This window comes from Podarcis melisellensis, assembly GCF_964234715.1.
Source record: "Podarcis melisellensis genome assembly, chromosome: Z".
Classification (NCBI taxonomy): Eukaryota; Metazoa; Chordata; class Lepidosauria; order Squamata; family Lacertidae; genus Podarcis; species Podarcis melisellensis.
Window position 1 is genome coordinate 7,350,674 of NC_138547.1, and position 17,256 is coordinate 7,367,929.

Sequence of the window (17,256 nt, forward strand, 5' to 3'; positions counted from 1 at the left end):
GGCAGGGCCCAGCCATTAAAGCGAAAACCCACACAGGAAGGGGCAGACCACACCAACAGCTTTCCATTCACACAACTAGGATTGTGGGTCACTATTGCTGTATTTGGGATATTACCATAAATGTAATCCACCTAATTTAGAAGCAATAGTTGGCTGCAATCAAATCTATCTTAAAAATAAAAACAGTACCCTTTCACTGTGCTGTAGATCATTATGTAGTATCTCATGTGCAATCCAGCATGAAAAGGTCTGCTTATGTTGGAGCTAAAACAAGGTTCTGTTTCTCATGATGATGAAACTTGGAAATAAAGCAGCTTTTAAAAAAAAGATAAGGTTTGGGCAAGGGTCCCAATAGCAGAGGGACAAGTTCTCAACTCACCAATACTATCATTTAGGTCTTCTTTCTCCCTAACTATGCCCTTTTAAAATGTGTGTGTGTTTTATTGTTTTTGTTTTTATTTTGATTATGTATTTTGTGGTTTTATATTCTGATTTTATCCTGTGAGCCACCCTGAGACCTGCAGGTATGGGGTGGTATATAAATTTAATAAATAATCATAATCATTATTATGAGAATATTATTCCCCTCTACATTCTTCACATCACATACTTAACAAAAATCACACAACTCTGCATGTCATTAAGAGAATGAACACAAACGAACACAGTCTGCAAAATTCATTCCAAGTGCAGAGTCTGGGATCTTTAGGACAGTTACAGAGCCACACTAGCACAGAATAAGATCTGTGGTGTTTTTAGGTGCTACAGTCAGGCAGGTGTGTGTCTGGGTTGAGCCCCCTAATTATTCACACTCCTGCACTTTTTTGGGTATCCATCACCTTAACTGTAACCCTGCCTTTCCTGAACTGTCTTTGGGAAAAACTAGAAGGAAGCTTGAAGAGAGAGCAGCCTGCCACCCCGCCCCTTTTAACAAGAGTAAATTAGTAGGAAAGGTATCTATATATCCAGCTTTTGCAACTACAGTGGGAGCGTAGTGATCCTCACTGTTCTACATAATACCTGTCACATCCAAAGCATTTCAGACCAATTAATGCTCCACTCTTGCTTAGCAGAGCCAGAGCACAAACACATATGCAGTACCTTGGCCTTCCCCAGCCCACACTGAGAATGCAAGGGCCATGATAACTGGAGCTTTGGCGAGCTGTGACTTTTTTCCTCCCTCCAGCAAACCAAGCCACTACAGAACCAGCTTGAAATCATTTCCCCTGCCCCAGAATTTTTGCAAGGGCACCGCTGGAAGTTAACACCGTTAATTCTGGCAGATTAACGCTGGGCGAATGTGTCCTATTTATGCTTAACAAGCTGGTTTCCTTTCTCTCTAATATATTTCGGTTACATCAGAGGGTGTGTTTCTTGTCCTTTTTTGGGCATGCCTAGGGTGTGCTAATTCACCCAGCTGTGGTTTCACGCTTCATCTGACCCAAGCCATATGCCCATTGGCTGATGCGCAAACCCGTCTGTTACCTTAAATAAGGCCTAGCGGCATCGCTGGCAACATAGCATTTTGCTGTGAAAGGAATTGAGACGTGAAGACATGGCGTGCGGGGGGAGATCCCCTGTAATGAAATAAAAAGCTGCCTTTCCCCCATCTTACGGACAAGTAGCTTTTCCGTACGGTGCAACTAGTGGAAACCCATCAGGCAGTGCAGCGGTGTGGAATGCTGGATATTGAAGGTGCAGGGTTAAACATATCGTTTGTCAGATTTGATCTTGTTTACTCCCAATTTCTCCTTCCCCTAGCAAAAACATCAACAAGAAACATGGCTTTCCAAGACATTTTTTTTTTCCAAGCGAGAGACAACACAAAAGTCATGAATCAAAAACAAATCTCGGATCAGTTCCCATCCAGCAAGGCTATCGCTGCTGTTCAAAACAAAAGGTTCATGAACATAGAATCCTAGGAGACAGTTTTAGCTTCAAGTCAAGTTTCCTGCAATTGCAGCAGTCTAACTTCAGAATGATCAATGGGCACAAAGTCAGTCTCTCTCTTGCACACGCACGCACACATACACATTAACACATGTTGAGCGCTAGGGCTCTGTTGGCACTGTAAGGATGGGTGAGATCCTGGTTTGGGGAGTGGGGGGTTGATTTCAAACCAGGACTGTGGTGATGAAGTGTTTGTGATGGGTGGGTTGCACCAACACGGTTGGGAAATTAAAAGGATTCAGTAGTGGGGAAAGTACTACCAGCTACTGTGGTGAAAAGGCCAATGAAAAGAGACTGGTGCTGGAGCCCTGATACGCATGCAGTGGCAGAAAGGGGGGGGTGGAACCTAGGGGTGCAAGGCAGGACTTGTGAAAATCCCAGCTCTCTTTTATCAGCACTCTCCACTTACTAAGGAGATTTACTTAGCTAACTTCTATTTTAGTAGTAATAAAATGTGCGCACACAAACACAGAGATTGCCTATCTTTTCTTCTAAGAGCACACACAAAAAAGGTGGCCGCTGCAGCAGTTCAGCCAGGACTGTGGCACACTCTGCTTGAAAACTATGGCACTGAATGACAAGTCAATCTACTAGGAACAACAAAGGAATCTCTTGCGTGGACACACATGTTACACCTTCCCCCTCACACACACTATGCCTTTTTCCTCTTAAGGTGTGGAGTACCTCCTCAGGTGGTAACTGTAGATCTTAATGCAATGATCCCAACAGTCCAAGACCAAGAGCTGTCCCTTGGGGGTGATGGCTATGCCAACCGGGCACGTGAGTCCCTCCCGGATTAAGATGTTATAGCCACCCCCTTTTGGAAAATGCAGTATTTCCTTCCGGCTGCTGTCTGCAACGATCAGGTCTCCCCGGGCGTCCACGCACATCCCTGCGATGCACCGGAAGTCCTCGTTCTCCGAGAAGAAATGGCTGATCTGCCGGCCAAGATGGCCATCTGGGCCAACAGAACCGATCGAAAAGCCTCCTTCCAAGTGGTGCTCGTGTTGGCGGTTTTCAAGGTTCAAGCCCAGCCCCTGGGTGAAGTAGATAGTCCCTTCGGTGTCGCAAGTCACGAACTTGGGGCGCACGGCGCTACACAGGCAACTGTACTTCACAACCCCAATGCTGCGGTCTACTGTGAAGCACCAAAGCTTCCCTCCTTCCACATCCGTCACTACAAACTGCCCCGATGGGAGGGCAGTGATGCCCCACGGCTTGCTTAGCTGGCTCCTGTGGCACGCCACACAGTGCCCGTCCATCGTGTACACCTTCACAGAGTTGTCGTAGCTGTCAGTCACGCCAATCAGTCCATTGCAGTTCATGGTGACAGACAAAGGAGTCAGGTTGGGCAGATCTGCTCCGAGAAAGCTGAGCACAAAGCTGTCAATGCCACTGGGACTCCGGCGGATCTCCTTTAGGAAGCCCTTGCGGGTAAAGACTTGGATTCTGAAGTTTCCGCGATCTGCTACAAGCACCTCCCCCTGGGGCGTGACATGCAGGCTGACGGGCAGGTTGAAAGTCCCTGGAGTGCTGCCTTTAGAGCCCATCTTCTTGAGGAAGTTGCACTGCTGGATGCTGGCTGCTGCCTCTGGCATGCGTGGTTTGCTGGGTGAAGAGCAACTGGGCAGCGAGCTGGCCTCTGCGTCAGCCACGTTTGCCTCCCTGAAGGAGACAGAGGCCGCTGCCACCATCTCCACCTGCGATTCCTCCACATTGATGCTCCTGGGTTTTTTAACCACCTGTCCAATCTGCAGCGGCCCAACATGGCCTACCTTGAGGAGCTCAACTTCTTGCAGGGTCAACTCTTTGGGGAGGCTGTTCATCAGTTCAGGTTCCTCTTCATCACCCTCCTCCTCTAAGAGGGCTATGTCTCCCTGTTTGATTTTGGCAAGAAAGTAGTCACACCGTGACACAATCTGTACCTCGGCGATGTTCAGCAGGTAAGCCTGCTCCTCCATGATCTGGCTGTTCACTTTCTCCACCTCAGAGAGGGAGGTGGTGAAGAACTTTCGGGACCTAGCAAGCTCCTCTTGGACTTTGCGCTCCTCTTTCCCATACTCCTGCAGGACGGCTTTGTACCTTACTTGGAGGTCCTTCGAAACTCCTTCCAAAGTTGCCTTCCTTTTCTGCAGGTCACCCATGAGCTCTCGCAGCTGGCCGAGCCGGGCCCCAAATTCCCTCCTCCGTTCGTCGGCTGCCTCTTTGATAGCAACCACGCCGTGCCCCTGCTGCACATGCTCAGCTTCTTTGCATGATTCACACAAGACCATGCCACAGCTCTTGCAGAAGTGCTTGGGGAGCCTCCGCCCACAAGCCTTGCACATGAGGATGCCAACGGTTTCGCTGAGTCCCGCTGTGTCTATGATCTTCAGCACAGTCAGGTTGTCCGTCAGCTGAGCCAAGCTGGTGATCCTCGTGACTTTGCTGCAGAAGGGACAGCGTATCCCATTGATGCTGTTGGCCAGGAGCTTCTCAGTGCACTGTTTGCAGATGGTATGCCCACAGTGCAGCAGTTTCGGCCTTAGGTGCTCTTCGGTAAAACATTCCATGCAGATGGGGCATTCCAAGACTTCACGGAGTGCGTCCACATTGAGATGAGGGGCAGCAGCCATGACTTTGCAGGTGAAGTTGAGAGTGGCTGCATTTATCTCAGCCGTTTTTGATGCTGTTAGGGAAAAGAGAAGAATAAAATATTTAAGTCCTAGTGGGTGCTTAGCCCTCCAATATTCTGAACCAGGCTGATTTAATTGCACTGCTTTTTTTCTTTTCTAAAAAAATGTGTCAGGCTTCTAGATCTCATGACTTTTTTTGGTGTGGAGCAGGGAGCTTCTAAGACTATAATGGACATAGAAAGAGCTTTCACTGGCCCAAGTGAGAGATTCCTTACTTCTGCATCCCTCTACCTATGCCAAGCAATTATCTCACAAGAATCCAGTGCATGCAACCTACTGCTTTCATTACACCTCTAGGCCACCACGCCCTTCAAGCTTTGAGTGGGTTGCAGTTCTCTCTCTCTCTCTCTCTCTCTCTCTCTCTCTCTCTCTCTCTCTCACACACACACACACACACACACACACACACACACAAAATACCCAGATTTGGGTTTGTTTCCTTGTTTTTCGTCCCACTAAATAAAGCCATGGGCTCAAAAGGTACAATTAAATAGGAAGTTTAATCTTCACAGCTGAACTGCCCCAAGTGGAAAGGAAACTTCACAAGTTGCAGCAGCTCTGGCACTGAGCAAGTCTGGATGTGGAACAGCCTTTTGAGAGGAGCACAGTATGTACCCCTGGCCTTTCAAAGACTCTGCACATGCCAAATAAGTAAGGGGCTTGCATGGAGCATCTAGCGCAGGGGTTGGCAAAGTTTTTGTGGCTTGGGCCAGTTCATGGTCCCGCAGACGCCGCAGTGGGCTGGAGTGCACACACGTACAAACACTATTTCCAGCGCAGAGGAGACATGAGCAGCTTCCCATTGGCTGCAGGAGCTTCCTACAGCCAATGGGAAGCCAGCCAGCTTTGCAGAAGGCGGCCCCCGCTCTGCTCCGCACTGGTTTAGCACGGCGTACAGGAGCCGACTCAGCGGGAGGCAGGGGTCCATAGGCCGGTTAAACAACCCCCATGGGCCGCTTGTGGCCCATGGGCCTTAGGTTGCAGACCCCTGATCTAGTGCAACCTAGGTAGGAATGCCTCTCAAGTAGAATGTTACTCTTCAGAGCTGATGCTAAATATAATCCACCTTAATAAGTCAGATCTGTTTAACATGATTTGGATTGAGAGAAGGCAGCTCCTGTTAAAAGGCTCCATTGGAACAGGTATGGGGGACCTTTGGCTCTTCAGATGTTGTGGAATTACATATCCCATCATCCCTAGGCATTGATCATGCTTTCTAGGGCTAGTAGGAGTTGCAGGTCAGCAGCACGCAGAAGGCCAAAGGCTCCCCACTCCTGAATTAGCAGGTGATGGGAAAGATCTTCCTCTGCCTGAGATCCTGGAGGCCATTCACAGCAGATGCTACTAGGATACATGGAAAAATGTATTTTGCAGTACAAGGCAGGTTACCATATTCGTAGCATGGTATAGAATAATGAGGGGACAAATAGACTAACAGAGAAAAGAGTATGAGATCAGAAGGACATATGGGAGAGAGAATGGAGAGCTGCAATGTTATTTCTAAGAGCGGACATGGCTAAAATAATGGTCATGACCAACTTAGGTTGATTTGAGCTGTGGAGAACCTTTGGCCCTCCAGCCATTGCTGAACTAACTCCCACCAGCCCCAGCTAATATATCCAATGGACACGGATAAAGGGAGCAACAGCTGCGGGGGAGGCAAAGGTTCCCCTTACCTGGTTAATCTCTGTGTGTCTACTCTGTGTGTAACTTAGTGGAGGGGTACAACCTATAATACCGATTCATATTTTTGGGGCAAAAGATCTCAATTTTGGGGGTAAGCCGGGCTTGGGAGGGGAAATGTGGGGGTGGCATGAATGAACAGATTCTTTTAGTGACTAGATCACCTTCACACAGCTTCAGTTGCATGCATGTAGCTGGTGAGGGGCCAGAGCTATGTAGAGAGTGCATGATTCACACACATATTGGACTTAGATTCAATTTCTGGAATCCTTAAAAGATGTGAAGTTGCAACGCTGGGAGAGATGCCTGCCTCAGTCTTTAGAGAGCCACTCTGAATAGCCATGGCTCTGTGGCAGAGTGTCTGACTTGCATGTAAAAGGTCCAGCTTCAATCTCTAATGGCAACTGCTATGAATGTCTCCTGTCTGAAGCCCTGGTGAGCTCCTTCCAGGCTGTGCAGGCAATACTGACTAGGTGGAGCAGTGGTCTGACACAGCAGAAAGTGCCTTCATAACAGGAGAGAATGACCACAGTTCAGGAGTAGAGCATATGATCTGTGCACCTCAAGCCACAGGTCCAGTCACCAACCTCAGGTAAGATGGGGCAGGGGACAGGACTCCTGACTGAAACCCTGGAGAACTGCTTCCAGTTAGGAACAAACAGATAAGATGAGCTAGATAAAATGGTTTTCTGTGTTCATAAGAGGAGCATAGCTCAACACCAGAGCTCTGCTCATGGGGAGCCCCAGATTCAACCCTTGGCGTCTGCTGTCAGTAAGCAACATACAGCGCTGGATTAGGTACATGCAGGCATGCTCTGCATGCAACATATACAGGTTTTAGTGAAAAAGGTTTAGTGTGAAAGAGTGCTTGAGACCCTGTGGAGCCACTTAAAAGTGGAGTGGAAGGAAAGACCGATGATCTGGCTCATTGTAATGTAGCTTCAGAATAGGAAGGCCATCACGCAGTGGGAGTTTTCATGCTACCTGGATTAAGGTTGGAGATTGTGAAGCAATGCTGCCAGTGAGAGCATGTGGTACTGGGGTAGTGCCTTGATTCCATATAAAGCAGGTTCATGTGTTTACATACATTTGTTCATCCCTGTGGAATTGTACTATTTGTTGGGTATCAGGAATGGCAAAATAAAGATCCTCTTACGTTACATGTCAAAGACCATGTAACACTGCTTACTGTGGAGATGGAGTTTGGATAAGATGTGAAGAACAAGGGAAATGGACTGGGTGAGGGCAATCGACCACTCTTGATATTAGTCACCCCAAACAATCCTTCAGAGCAAGAAACTTCAACAAAAACCATAGATCTGATGTCTCCTAACAGGCTTCATGCTTTCAAGCCTCAAGTGTTCCAATCAGTGTTGGTACAGCAGGGGTTAATCAGGTGCTTTAAAAAATGATTGCAAAAATCCTGTGCATTTCCCTGTGCAGGGTCACATTCCTAAGCAACCCCCTCCACAGGGGCGTTTTTTTGGTAAAATACATGTAATTTCCCTTCTCAACTATCCTTAATGAGTCTTGTAACAGCCAGATATCTTGCGCATACTGTATAGTCAATCTAATGAGACAGTATTGTTATCCAGGTTCCCAAACCACTTCCCTATTCCTTTCCTTTATATTAAACTCTGCATTCTCAGGATTCCAGCTGTGCTGTCTTCAAAGTAGTTAAGCCATTGAAAGCCATTGAGAAAGAGCTACACAAAACAGGTGGCATCATTAAGCCATTATGCGATAGGATACAGATGGTATTCGTCTTTCTCGTGGATTTGCAATTGGGAAAGCTTCCAGTTCTGCACAAGAATACAAACTTTGTATGCAGAAGATCTTGGGTGCAATCCCTAACATCTCCAGCTAAAAGGATCAGGGAGCAGATGACGAAAGAGATACCAGCAGGTGGTGTAGTACTGAGCTAGGTGAACCAATTGTCTAACTTGCTATAAGGCAGTTCCTATGTTCCAAATGCTTGGTCATTAAAGGAGGGGCGAGTGGATGTGAGAAATCCTGCACAACCACTGGGGGGTATTAGAAAACATGAAGCTAGAGATGCATGACACTGACAACCCCTGGGTTAGACAGAAGCCTTGTTTTCATCCAAATTGGGAAGGACTAGAGCACTTTCATAAAGCAGATAGGGGACCCATGTGCCCAAATGCTTCTCCATATAAATATTTTTAAAACAAGAGCAACAAAATCCCTACCCATAGAAAGCTAGCATGTCAGGGTGAAGGGTTCTGCCCTAGTCTTCTCTCCAGCATACTGATTTTCTATGTGCAGGGACTGTTTTTACTGCTTTATTTGTGTGGGTCCTCATCTGCAGCTCATTATCATAGCAACTTTAATACCTGAGTGGTGAAAACTCCCTAACCTGCTACCAAGCAGAATCTGATTATTAGATTTTTTTTTCATGGATGCAAGACCCTGAACTTTCTGGAAATGCGCTTCCAGGAGACATTGCTTGTTATCTTCACATGTACAAGACTAGCAGATGTGTGAGTTTCTTTGTGGTTTCTTGGCTTGGTAAATTGCACAGAGGAGCTTCTGAAATGAGCTCCAAAAAGTGGAGAATGAAAAAGTTGGTGGCTTTTTAATAAAAGAGCAGGCTTTGGGCTTTTACAAAACAAAAACAGTTAGCTGTTTGGGGGGGGGGGTTACAGTTAAACAATGAATTTGCACATCTTCTGCTTATCAGCTCTGCAAAGTATGACTGCAGAGAGGCATAAGTGCAGGGGAATTTCTAGATAACCAGAAGAGGATGGAGGATTCCAGGCACTATTAAATAAGACACTGGCCACATTCTGCAGAGATCTACTTCTTAGCAATAAACGGCAATCGGTTTTAATAACAAGGCAGATTTGTGACTGGTGAGACTAAGTAGTGTTGCCGTTTTATTGGTACTAAATTCACATCATAAATACTGTGTGTGTGTGTGTGTGTGTCCGTCCCCTGCGTGTTCGGATGCAGTTACTGGAAATAATTCAGCAACACAGCCAACTTGGTCTTTACCTCACTTGTGGTAGGTGATCCGTAATGACATCCAAGCAGTTTTTGTCTCATGTGTCAGGTGTCAAGGCAGTTCCCTGGATTCACAGAGGCAAAGAGAGGGGAAAGAAAATCGCAGTTAATGAGCAAGTTTCAAGCTGCCCCCAGAAAGTACTTTAGATACTACAAGAAACATGGTTAGCAATAAGGAGGTATATGCATTGTCAAAGTAGTAATAAGCCCAACACTTCCGAAACTGTAAAGGTAAAGGGACCCCTGACCATTAGGTCCAGTCGTGGCCGACTCTGGGGTTGTGGCGCTCATGTCGCTTTTTTGGCCGAGGGAGCCGGTGTGCAGCTTCCAGGTCCTGTGGCCAGCATGACTAAGCCACTTCTGGCAAACCAGAGCAGCGCACGGAAACGCCGTTTACCTTCCCGCCGGAGCAGTTCCTATTTATCTACTTGCACTTTTAGGGGTGGTTTCAAACTGCTAGGTTGGCAGGAGCAGGGACTGAGCAATGGGAGTTCACCCCATCGCTGTATTCAGCTCTTAACAGGAGAAATTTAAATCTAAAGACAAATAAATAAACAGTCTCAAGGAGACCAGCAGTATATTATTTTCACTTCTGAGCTGAATCAGTTGGGTACAATTCCCTGGTAGGGCCCAATTTGAATGAAATTAGTGCTGGAGTATAATTTGCTTGTCACAATTGTTTCTCTCTCCCACTCTAAAAAAGTATATTTACTCTATTTTGTTGTTTTCCAATTAATTTCATTTGCAGATGTTTCCACTAGGCAAGACCTAACAAGCACAGCCAACAGAGGTGGTTTAAAGCTGACTGAGTTGAACCAGAATTCTCAGTTGCATTGTGCAAACGACTCCCTCCGAGTTCGGGTTTACTGAACAATTTTGTTCTATGACGTCAAAAGCCCAGAGCGTGGTGACAGTCCTGGAGAGAATAGCTTAAAAGGAATGATCTGCAAGGGAGAAACTGTGGACAGAGGGGTGTGGGTTTAACCCATTCCATGGCTTGTGGTTCCCACCCACCCACCCCTTTCCACCAGCTGCTTGCTCTTCTGCTGAGATTCTGGACACATTTTTGCTGTGGTTGGGGAGAGGCTTGCAAAGAGAGAAGAATGGTTGGGTGAGATGGTGGGAGGGGTGCAGTTGAGAGAAAGATGGAGGCAGTTTTGGGGGAAGTGGTGGGTTGCCAGTCTTCCCCATAACTTTTCAGTTCAGTGGCCACCTGAGCTCTTGTCCCCATGGCTCCTGCCAAATGTCTAGAATGAGCTCACACTCACAAGATCTGACCAGTCCATACCATCTTGGTATCCAGTGGTGTAGCGTGGGTTGTCAGCACCCGGGGAAAGGCAAGTAATTTGTGCCCCCTAAGCCGTGGATTTGCGCCCCCTAACCCTAACCCCCAGATGTTGCGCCCGGTGCGGCCGGCCCCCCCCTGCAACCCCCACGCTACGCCACTGTTGGTATCTCTGTGCTTCCACTTTTAACAATGGCAATAGAGGCAGGGTTCGAAATTAGCCAGGCGCCAGGCACATTTTGCACCTGCCTTTTGACCACTTGCGACCAAGTGAAGATAACTGGGCCCCTGACATCTCCATCTGGTAAACACTGGATCTGGACTGTTTCCACACACTAATACCCTATCCTGCAGAATACAATCAGTTGTATTTTATCTGCACAATCGGAATGAATTTCTGGAACCAAAATGCTTTTTCTGTGCAGCCTGGGGCAGGAACTGTCACCATTAAGAAAAAGAGGTTGGAATTGGTCAATATATACATGTTGACTGTCCCTGCACCATGTGACTTTTATTATTTAAGTTATCAAAGCTCTTAATCTAGTTTAAGGTTGTCATCTGAACTAGCCAGGTGTTTAACTGAGAATCAATCAGTCAATCCCTCATTTGAAAAACAAGACTTGCCTCAAAATAGCAACTAGACATTGTGTTTTGGTGTCTGCAAGCTTGGTTTAAGGAACCATTTGGCACCTAGCTTATATATCTGAGTTTTTAACACTGAACAGAGGTTTTAGTATTCAGGTTTAAAGTGATGTATAAGAGAGTAAGTACAATACAGAAATGAAGTGTTTTGCTAGCAGCATTATTCAGCTTCAAGTCTTATAAACAGACTCTTCAGTACTCTAGGTGCAAACCTGAGTGAAAGAAGTTGGCATTGTTGGGGTGCTTGGAGGGCGCACGCATGTCAGCAATGCTCAGCAGAAACTGTCCTAAGTAAGGCTTCTCAGATGGGGGGAGTGTAATTGCTTAGAAGACTGCTTAGCAAAAGTGTGAGCAAGTGCGCTGTCTTGCCCCCACAACTGAGGGAGCCAGGGCTGCGCAAGTAAAGTTAGAACACCCTGCAGCATGTGTGCATAGCTGCTACTGAATTTTGAGGGGGCCCAGCCCCCTCCTTGGAATTTTTTGGGGCCCTCAGCCCCCCCATGGCGCCCCTGAGTGTGACCATGATGCAGTGATTGAACAAGACTCCATGAATGTGGAAATAAGGCAAAGTCCCCCCCCAAAAAAATGTTAAGGGAAGTGCAAGAAGCAATGAATTCAAACTGTGGCAGATCGGATTTAGGCTTACTGTGGAGAAATATTACTTCAATTTGTAAGGCCAGTTGAAAAGTCTCAGGGAAGTCTAAACTTGTAACACTCAAAACCACTTTAGCCACTTTGCTGTACTTGCAAGCAAGGCAATTAAAAGATTTGAAAGAGCAAGTTCGCTTTAACCCTCTAATAACACACTGTTGGTTTATAGTGGTCTATGTTAAAGTGATGTGGTGGCATTTCTGGCTAGAGGAGGGACAGCACCACCACAGTTATTCAGGAAGGAGGGAATAAGGAGATCTGGGGGAGGCAGAATCATTTATAATTGTCAAATGCTGACACCCAGGAGTTTAGAATAGTCTTCCATCCTAAACTATCTGCTTATTCCCTCCTTTCTTAATAACCTTGGTGTCACACTTTATACACACACACTATACACACTTTAAGCCCTGTAAAAACAAACACAAACACCAGTGCAGGAGCTGAAATGAATAGCTCTCATTGTGGTTCTGTCGCCCTGTAATGTACTGCATGGATGACTTCTTCTGAAATAGGGAATCCAGTACCCATTAGAGGAATGGAATACAGCGGATTGGAAAGTGAGGTCTTATGTCTCACCCACTTCCTTCCATATCCAGTGCCACTTTGTACAGTGGTGCCTCGCAAGACGAAAAGAATCCGTTCTGCGAGTCTCTTCATCTAGTGGTTTTTTCGTCTTGCGAAGCAAGCCCATTGACGGATTAGCGGCTTAGCGCTATTAGCGGCTTAGCGGATAAGCGGCTTAGAAAAAGGGGGGGGAGGAAGAAAAACCCGCAGGAACTCGCCAGACATTTTCGTCTTGCGAAGCAAGCCCATAGGAGATTCGTTTTGCAAAGCACCTCCAAAACGGAAAACTCTTTCGTCTAGCGAGTTTTCCGTCTTGCGAGGCATTCGTCTTGCGGGGCACCACTGTATATTGACAAGGTTACCCAAGTATGGTATGGTTTCTTGGGTGTGCCAAATGTATGGCCAATCTAAAGCATTTTATAATTTTTTAACTCAAGGGTATCCCCCTTGACACAGTCACACTCTCTACTGCAGTTATTCTCCACATCTTTTCATGTAAATCAGGCATAGGCAAACTCGGCCCTCCAGATGTTTTAGGACTACAGCTCCCACCATCCCTAGCTAACAGGACCAGTGGTCAGGGATGATGGGAGTTGTAGTCCCAAAACATCTGGAGGGCCAAGTTTGCCTATGCCAGATGTAAATGGACTTATTTGCAGTCCTAGGTGCACTAATATTAATATGCTACTACCAATAAAGAACTTGTATTGTGCTTTCAGGTGTTCAAGCACTGTGCATAATGATCCAGCTGTAGAAAAGCCACTAGGGTGGGGGAGGAGAGGGAGACAGACATACCTTTTCAAGCCTCTGACTGAGCTGCACTTTCCAGGATATCGCTATGGGGAAGATGGCTACAGATACTGTGTTTAAAAAATATTTTATTTCTGGGTTTTGTTTTTAAATTTTTGGTGAACATTCTTATGCTCATTGAGGAGGTAACGTTGCGGTGGGGATGGGCCATTTTTACCAAGGTGTTGCTCTACATAGAATCACAAAATTGTAGCGTTGGAAGAAACCCAAGGGTCATCTAGCTCAACCCCCCTTCCAGTGCAGGAATCTCAACCCACAATTCCCCGATCTTATCTGAAACCATACCAATTCGGAAAACCTAACTGCTTGCCAGTTGCTAATCTCCATTTCCTGAGCAGTGTTCTGGAGGGAGTGGTTGCAAACCAGATCCAGGCGCTTTTGGAAGAAACTGATTTTCTGGACGTTTCAATCGGGGTTTAAACCCAGTTTTGGCACAGAAACTGCTTTGAGAACCAACAAACTGAAGCTCAATCCAGATAAGACTGAGGCACTGTTAGTGGGTGGTTCCCTAGACCAGTTGGTGGGAGATCGCCTGCTTGATGGGGTTACACTCCCTCTGAAGGAGCAGGTTCGTAGCTTGGGGGTACTTCTGGATCCTTTGCTGTTGCTCGAGGCTCAGGTGACCTCAGTGGCCCAAAGTGCCTTCCATAAGCTTTGGCTGGTGGCCCAGCTACGCCCCTATCTGGACAGGGATAGCCTAACTACTGTCATCTATGCTCTGGTAACCTCTGGGTTAGATTACTTCAATGCATTACATGTAGAGCTGCCTCTGTAGATGGTTCGGAAACTGCTACTGCCGAATTCAGCAGCCAGATTGCTCACCGGATCAAGACAGTTTGAGCCTATTACACCAATCCTGGTCCGACTGCACTGGCTACTGATTAGTTTCCGGTACCAATTCAAAGTGCTGGTTTTGACATATAAAGCCTTAAACAGCTCAGGACCACAGTACCTCAAGGACTGCCTCTTGCCATATGAACCTACCTGGAGCCTGAGATCATCTTCCAAGGACCTCCTTTATGTGCCGCCTCCTCGAGAGGTCCGGAGGGTGGCAACATGAGAACAGGCCTTCTCTGCAGTGGCTCCCTGTCTATGGAAGACAGGGAAGTTTGCCTGGCACCTTCATTATACACATTTAGGCACCAAGCAAAACATTTCTCTTTAACCAGGCATTTGGTTGATTTGATTGACATCCTATGCCCTTTTAAAAGGAGTTGGAGGGAGGTATTGATTGGGGGGGGGTTATTATGTATTTTGTGGTTTTATATTCAGATTTTACCGTCTGAACCGCTCTGAGACCTGCAGGTATAGGACAGTGTATAAACTGAAAAAATAATAAAATATATAATAATACCAGACTCTGCTTAGATTTGCAAATGTGCTAGCAGGTTTATTGCTGCATGTGCAAAGGATGTTCTTTTAAAGCAGGGGTAGGAACCTTTGACAACTCCAGCTCCCATCATCCCTGAAAAGTTGGCCAACTACATCTCCCATCCTGATTTAAAAGACTGCTATGAGTTCTCTCAAGGACCAGAGGCTTTTTTAAAAAAACAACCACCACCAAACAAAAAACCAAAACAAAGAACAGCATCTCCTTTTCTGCCTGACACACCTCTGTGATCCTTCAATTCTTTCCACAAAACCCAGCTTTTTTTCATCAGGCCATTGGCACAATCTCCTAGTTCTTGCACTGCACAACAGGGGTGGGGAACATGTGTCCACCCTCCAATTGTGGTTGAACTCTGATTCCCATCGGCCCCAGCTAGCATGGCCAATGGTCAGAGGTGATGAGAGGTACAGTCTACCAACATCTGGAGGCCACAGGTCCCCCACCTCTACTGACCTGTAACTCAGCCATTAAATATCCTGGCCCTGTTGCATTACATGTGGCAATTTTTAGATTGCAGTCCCTCCTGCTTGTGCTATACTGCATGTATAAAAATGAATTGCTTATCTGGCTGCAGGTGAAGGAACAAAAATAATTTAAAAAGAGGAGACGGTGACAACATTGCTAGGCTACCCTAATGTAGATTAGGAAGTTGATTGTCAGTTTTCAAAGAATCCACAAAGCAATGTGTGTGTGTTTTCTACGCAGCGCTTTCTATCTTAAATTGTGTGACTTATCAAAGCAAAGATAAATTTGGGTTTGTATATGTTATGGCATGGAGAGGGAAGCATGTATTGCAACGCTTAGGACACTTTTTATAGGCTATCTCGGAAGTTTACTTAAGAGAAGGCAGAGAGGAAAGTGAACTGTGCGCCCTAATAAATTTTATTAATAATTATCAAAATGACATCATTACATTTCCACACTTCTTTCAAACAGCTCTCAATTCTCCCCATGACCTTTATAATCTTCACAGTGGCCCTGTGAGGTAGATTAAGCTGAGAGACAATAAATGGCTGTCCAAATAAAACATGGCACTAAGCCAGGGAGTTAAAGTCATGCCTGTCAAGTCTTAATTCCAACATCCTGACCGCTAGGTTAGGGAACTGGAGGGGTAAAAATATTATTTGGCCCATGAGGCTTAGAGACTTTTGTGGTGTACGAATTTTAGTCGGGTGCAGCACTGATCACATGCTGGGCATGGAGAAAGAAAGAGAGATTTTTCTATGCATGTAATCCATAGATCTCTATGAAATTTTGTGTGCACGCCATAGCTCACTATGAGGCTGAAGATTATGCCCTTCAGCTCCTGAGAGATAAGCGCTGCTAGTACCTCTGGAAGGGTTTGGGGCTCCCTATGCAGGAAAAGACCGTGGGCTCCTTTCACCTGAAAGGGAACTTTGGCACAAATCTGCATGCAGAATTGCGGCTCCAGGAACTGCAAAACTTAGGCTGTGCTGCTGCTGCTGCTTGCCGTCTCTTTTCGGCCCTCTCTCGCACATCCTTCCTACGGTGGGACTTCGGAATAGAAAGTGTGCTCCAAGCTGGCTTAGATGCCCGTTTTTAAGGGGCATTGAGCAGCTGGAATTTAGGAGAACTGAAGTGTTTTAAAACAACCACCTGCTTTTGCATTGCACGGTGCGTGTCTGTGGTTTGTTTTTGTTTTTTTTTTAAATGACGTGTCCTTTGTTGCTTTTTCTGAAGACGGGTCTCCCCCCGCCCCCCCCCCCTTGTTCGGATTTCCGCATCTGTGGTGGGCCGGAAGCTGGACTTTGGCGAGGCCTCTCTGCAGAGGGAATGATGCTCGCGTCTCTTTGCACGCCCAGATCGCTCTCTCTTTTTGCACAGGAAGCGAAGTGCGCGCAGCACCGTCTGCTTTAGGGATACAGCGAAGGGGAAGGAGGCGCGGCGGGACGGAAGAAGCAGCCTTTTCTGAGCGCAAATGAGAAGGGTGGAAGTTGCATGGGGATAACTGGTTGGGGAGGAGATGTGCTGGGGTCGCCCTGTTCCTGCCCGTTGCCCCCTCCCTTTCCCCGGTGCGGCCACCCCTTTGCCCCCCCCCCAAACAAAACAGAGCCCCTCCCTACCTGCAGCTTTCTCTCTCTCTCTCTCCTGCAGCTGCATCAAGCCTTTGTCCCCACCATCCTCTGCGCCTGCGCGAAGGGGCCTTGGCCACTCCCACCCCTCCCTCTGGTACAACCCTCATTCGCTCGGCAACGTCGCCTCCTGCGAAGCTTCATGGGAGTTGAAGTCTTCAAGGGAGGTCTTCTTTCCTCCGCCTCCGGGAGGAGTTTTGGGGCTCAATGGTTCGAATCCGCGGAATGCCCGAGGCGGATAATTGTTTCAGGCATTATTAATAATAATAATAATTATAACCATAATATAATTATAATTTATTATTAATAATAATGGCGGCAATAATGGAGATTGAGAGTCATCCAGCTTTAATGCGACTTTAGGACTTTAAAACCCCCACACAACAACAACTTTGTACAGCGTTTGCTGTACTCGGTGGTCTGGGGGTGTTTTTTAGATGAATTTTGTTTTGCAGAACTTTTTTTTCAGTTGTGTGTTGCTGTTGTTTT

The 17,256-nt window shown here is 46.6% G+C and overlaps 2 protein-coding genes across 6 annotated transcripts in view; one reads left to right on the forward strand and one right to left on the reverse strand.

Moving 5' to 3' along the window:
- ASTN2 (astrotactin 2) overlaps positions 1–17,256 on the forward strand; it is a 664,383-nt gene that overhangs the window by 495,072 nt on the left and 152,055 nt on the right. The gene's annotated exons all lie outside the window — the stretch shown is intronic.
- On the reverse strand, positions 1,783–16,856 carry TRIM32 (tripartite motif containing 32). The gene is made up of 3 exons (XM_081896441.1): positions 16,759–16,856; positions 9,324–9,397; positions 1,783–4,618 (listed from the first exon to the last, which is right to left on the reverse strand). The coding sequence occupies exon 3, from the start codon at positions 4,563–4,565 to the stop codon at positions 2,619–2,621; it is 1,947 nt and encodes a 648-aa protein (XP_081752567.1). The 5' UTR covers positions 4,566–4,618; positions 9,324–9,397; positions 16,759–16,856; the 3' UTR covers positions 1,783–2,618.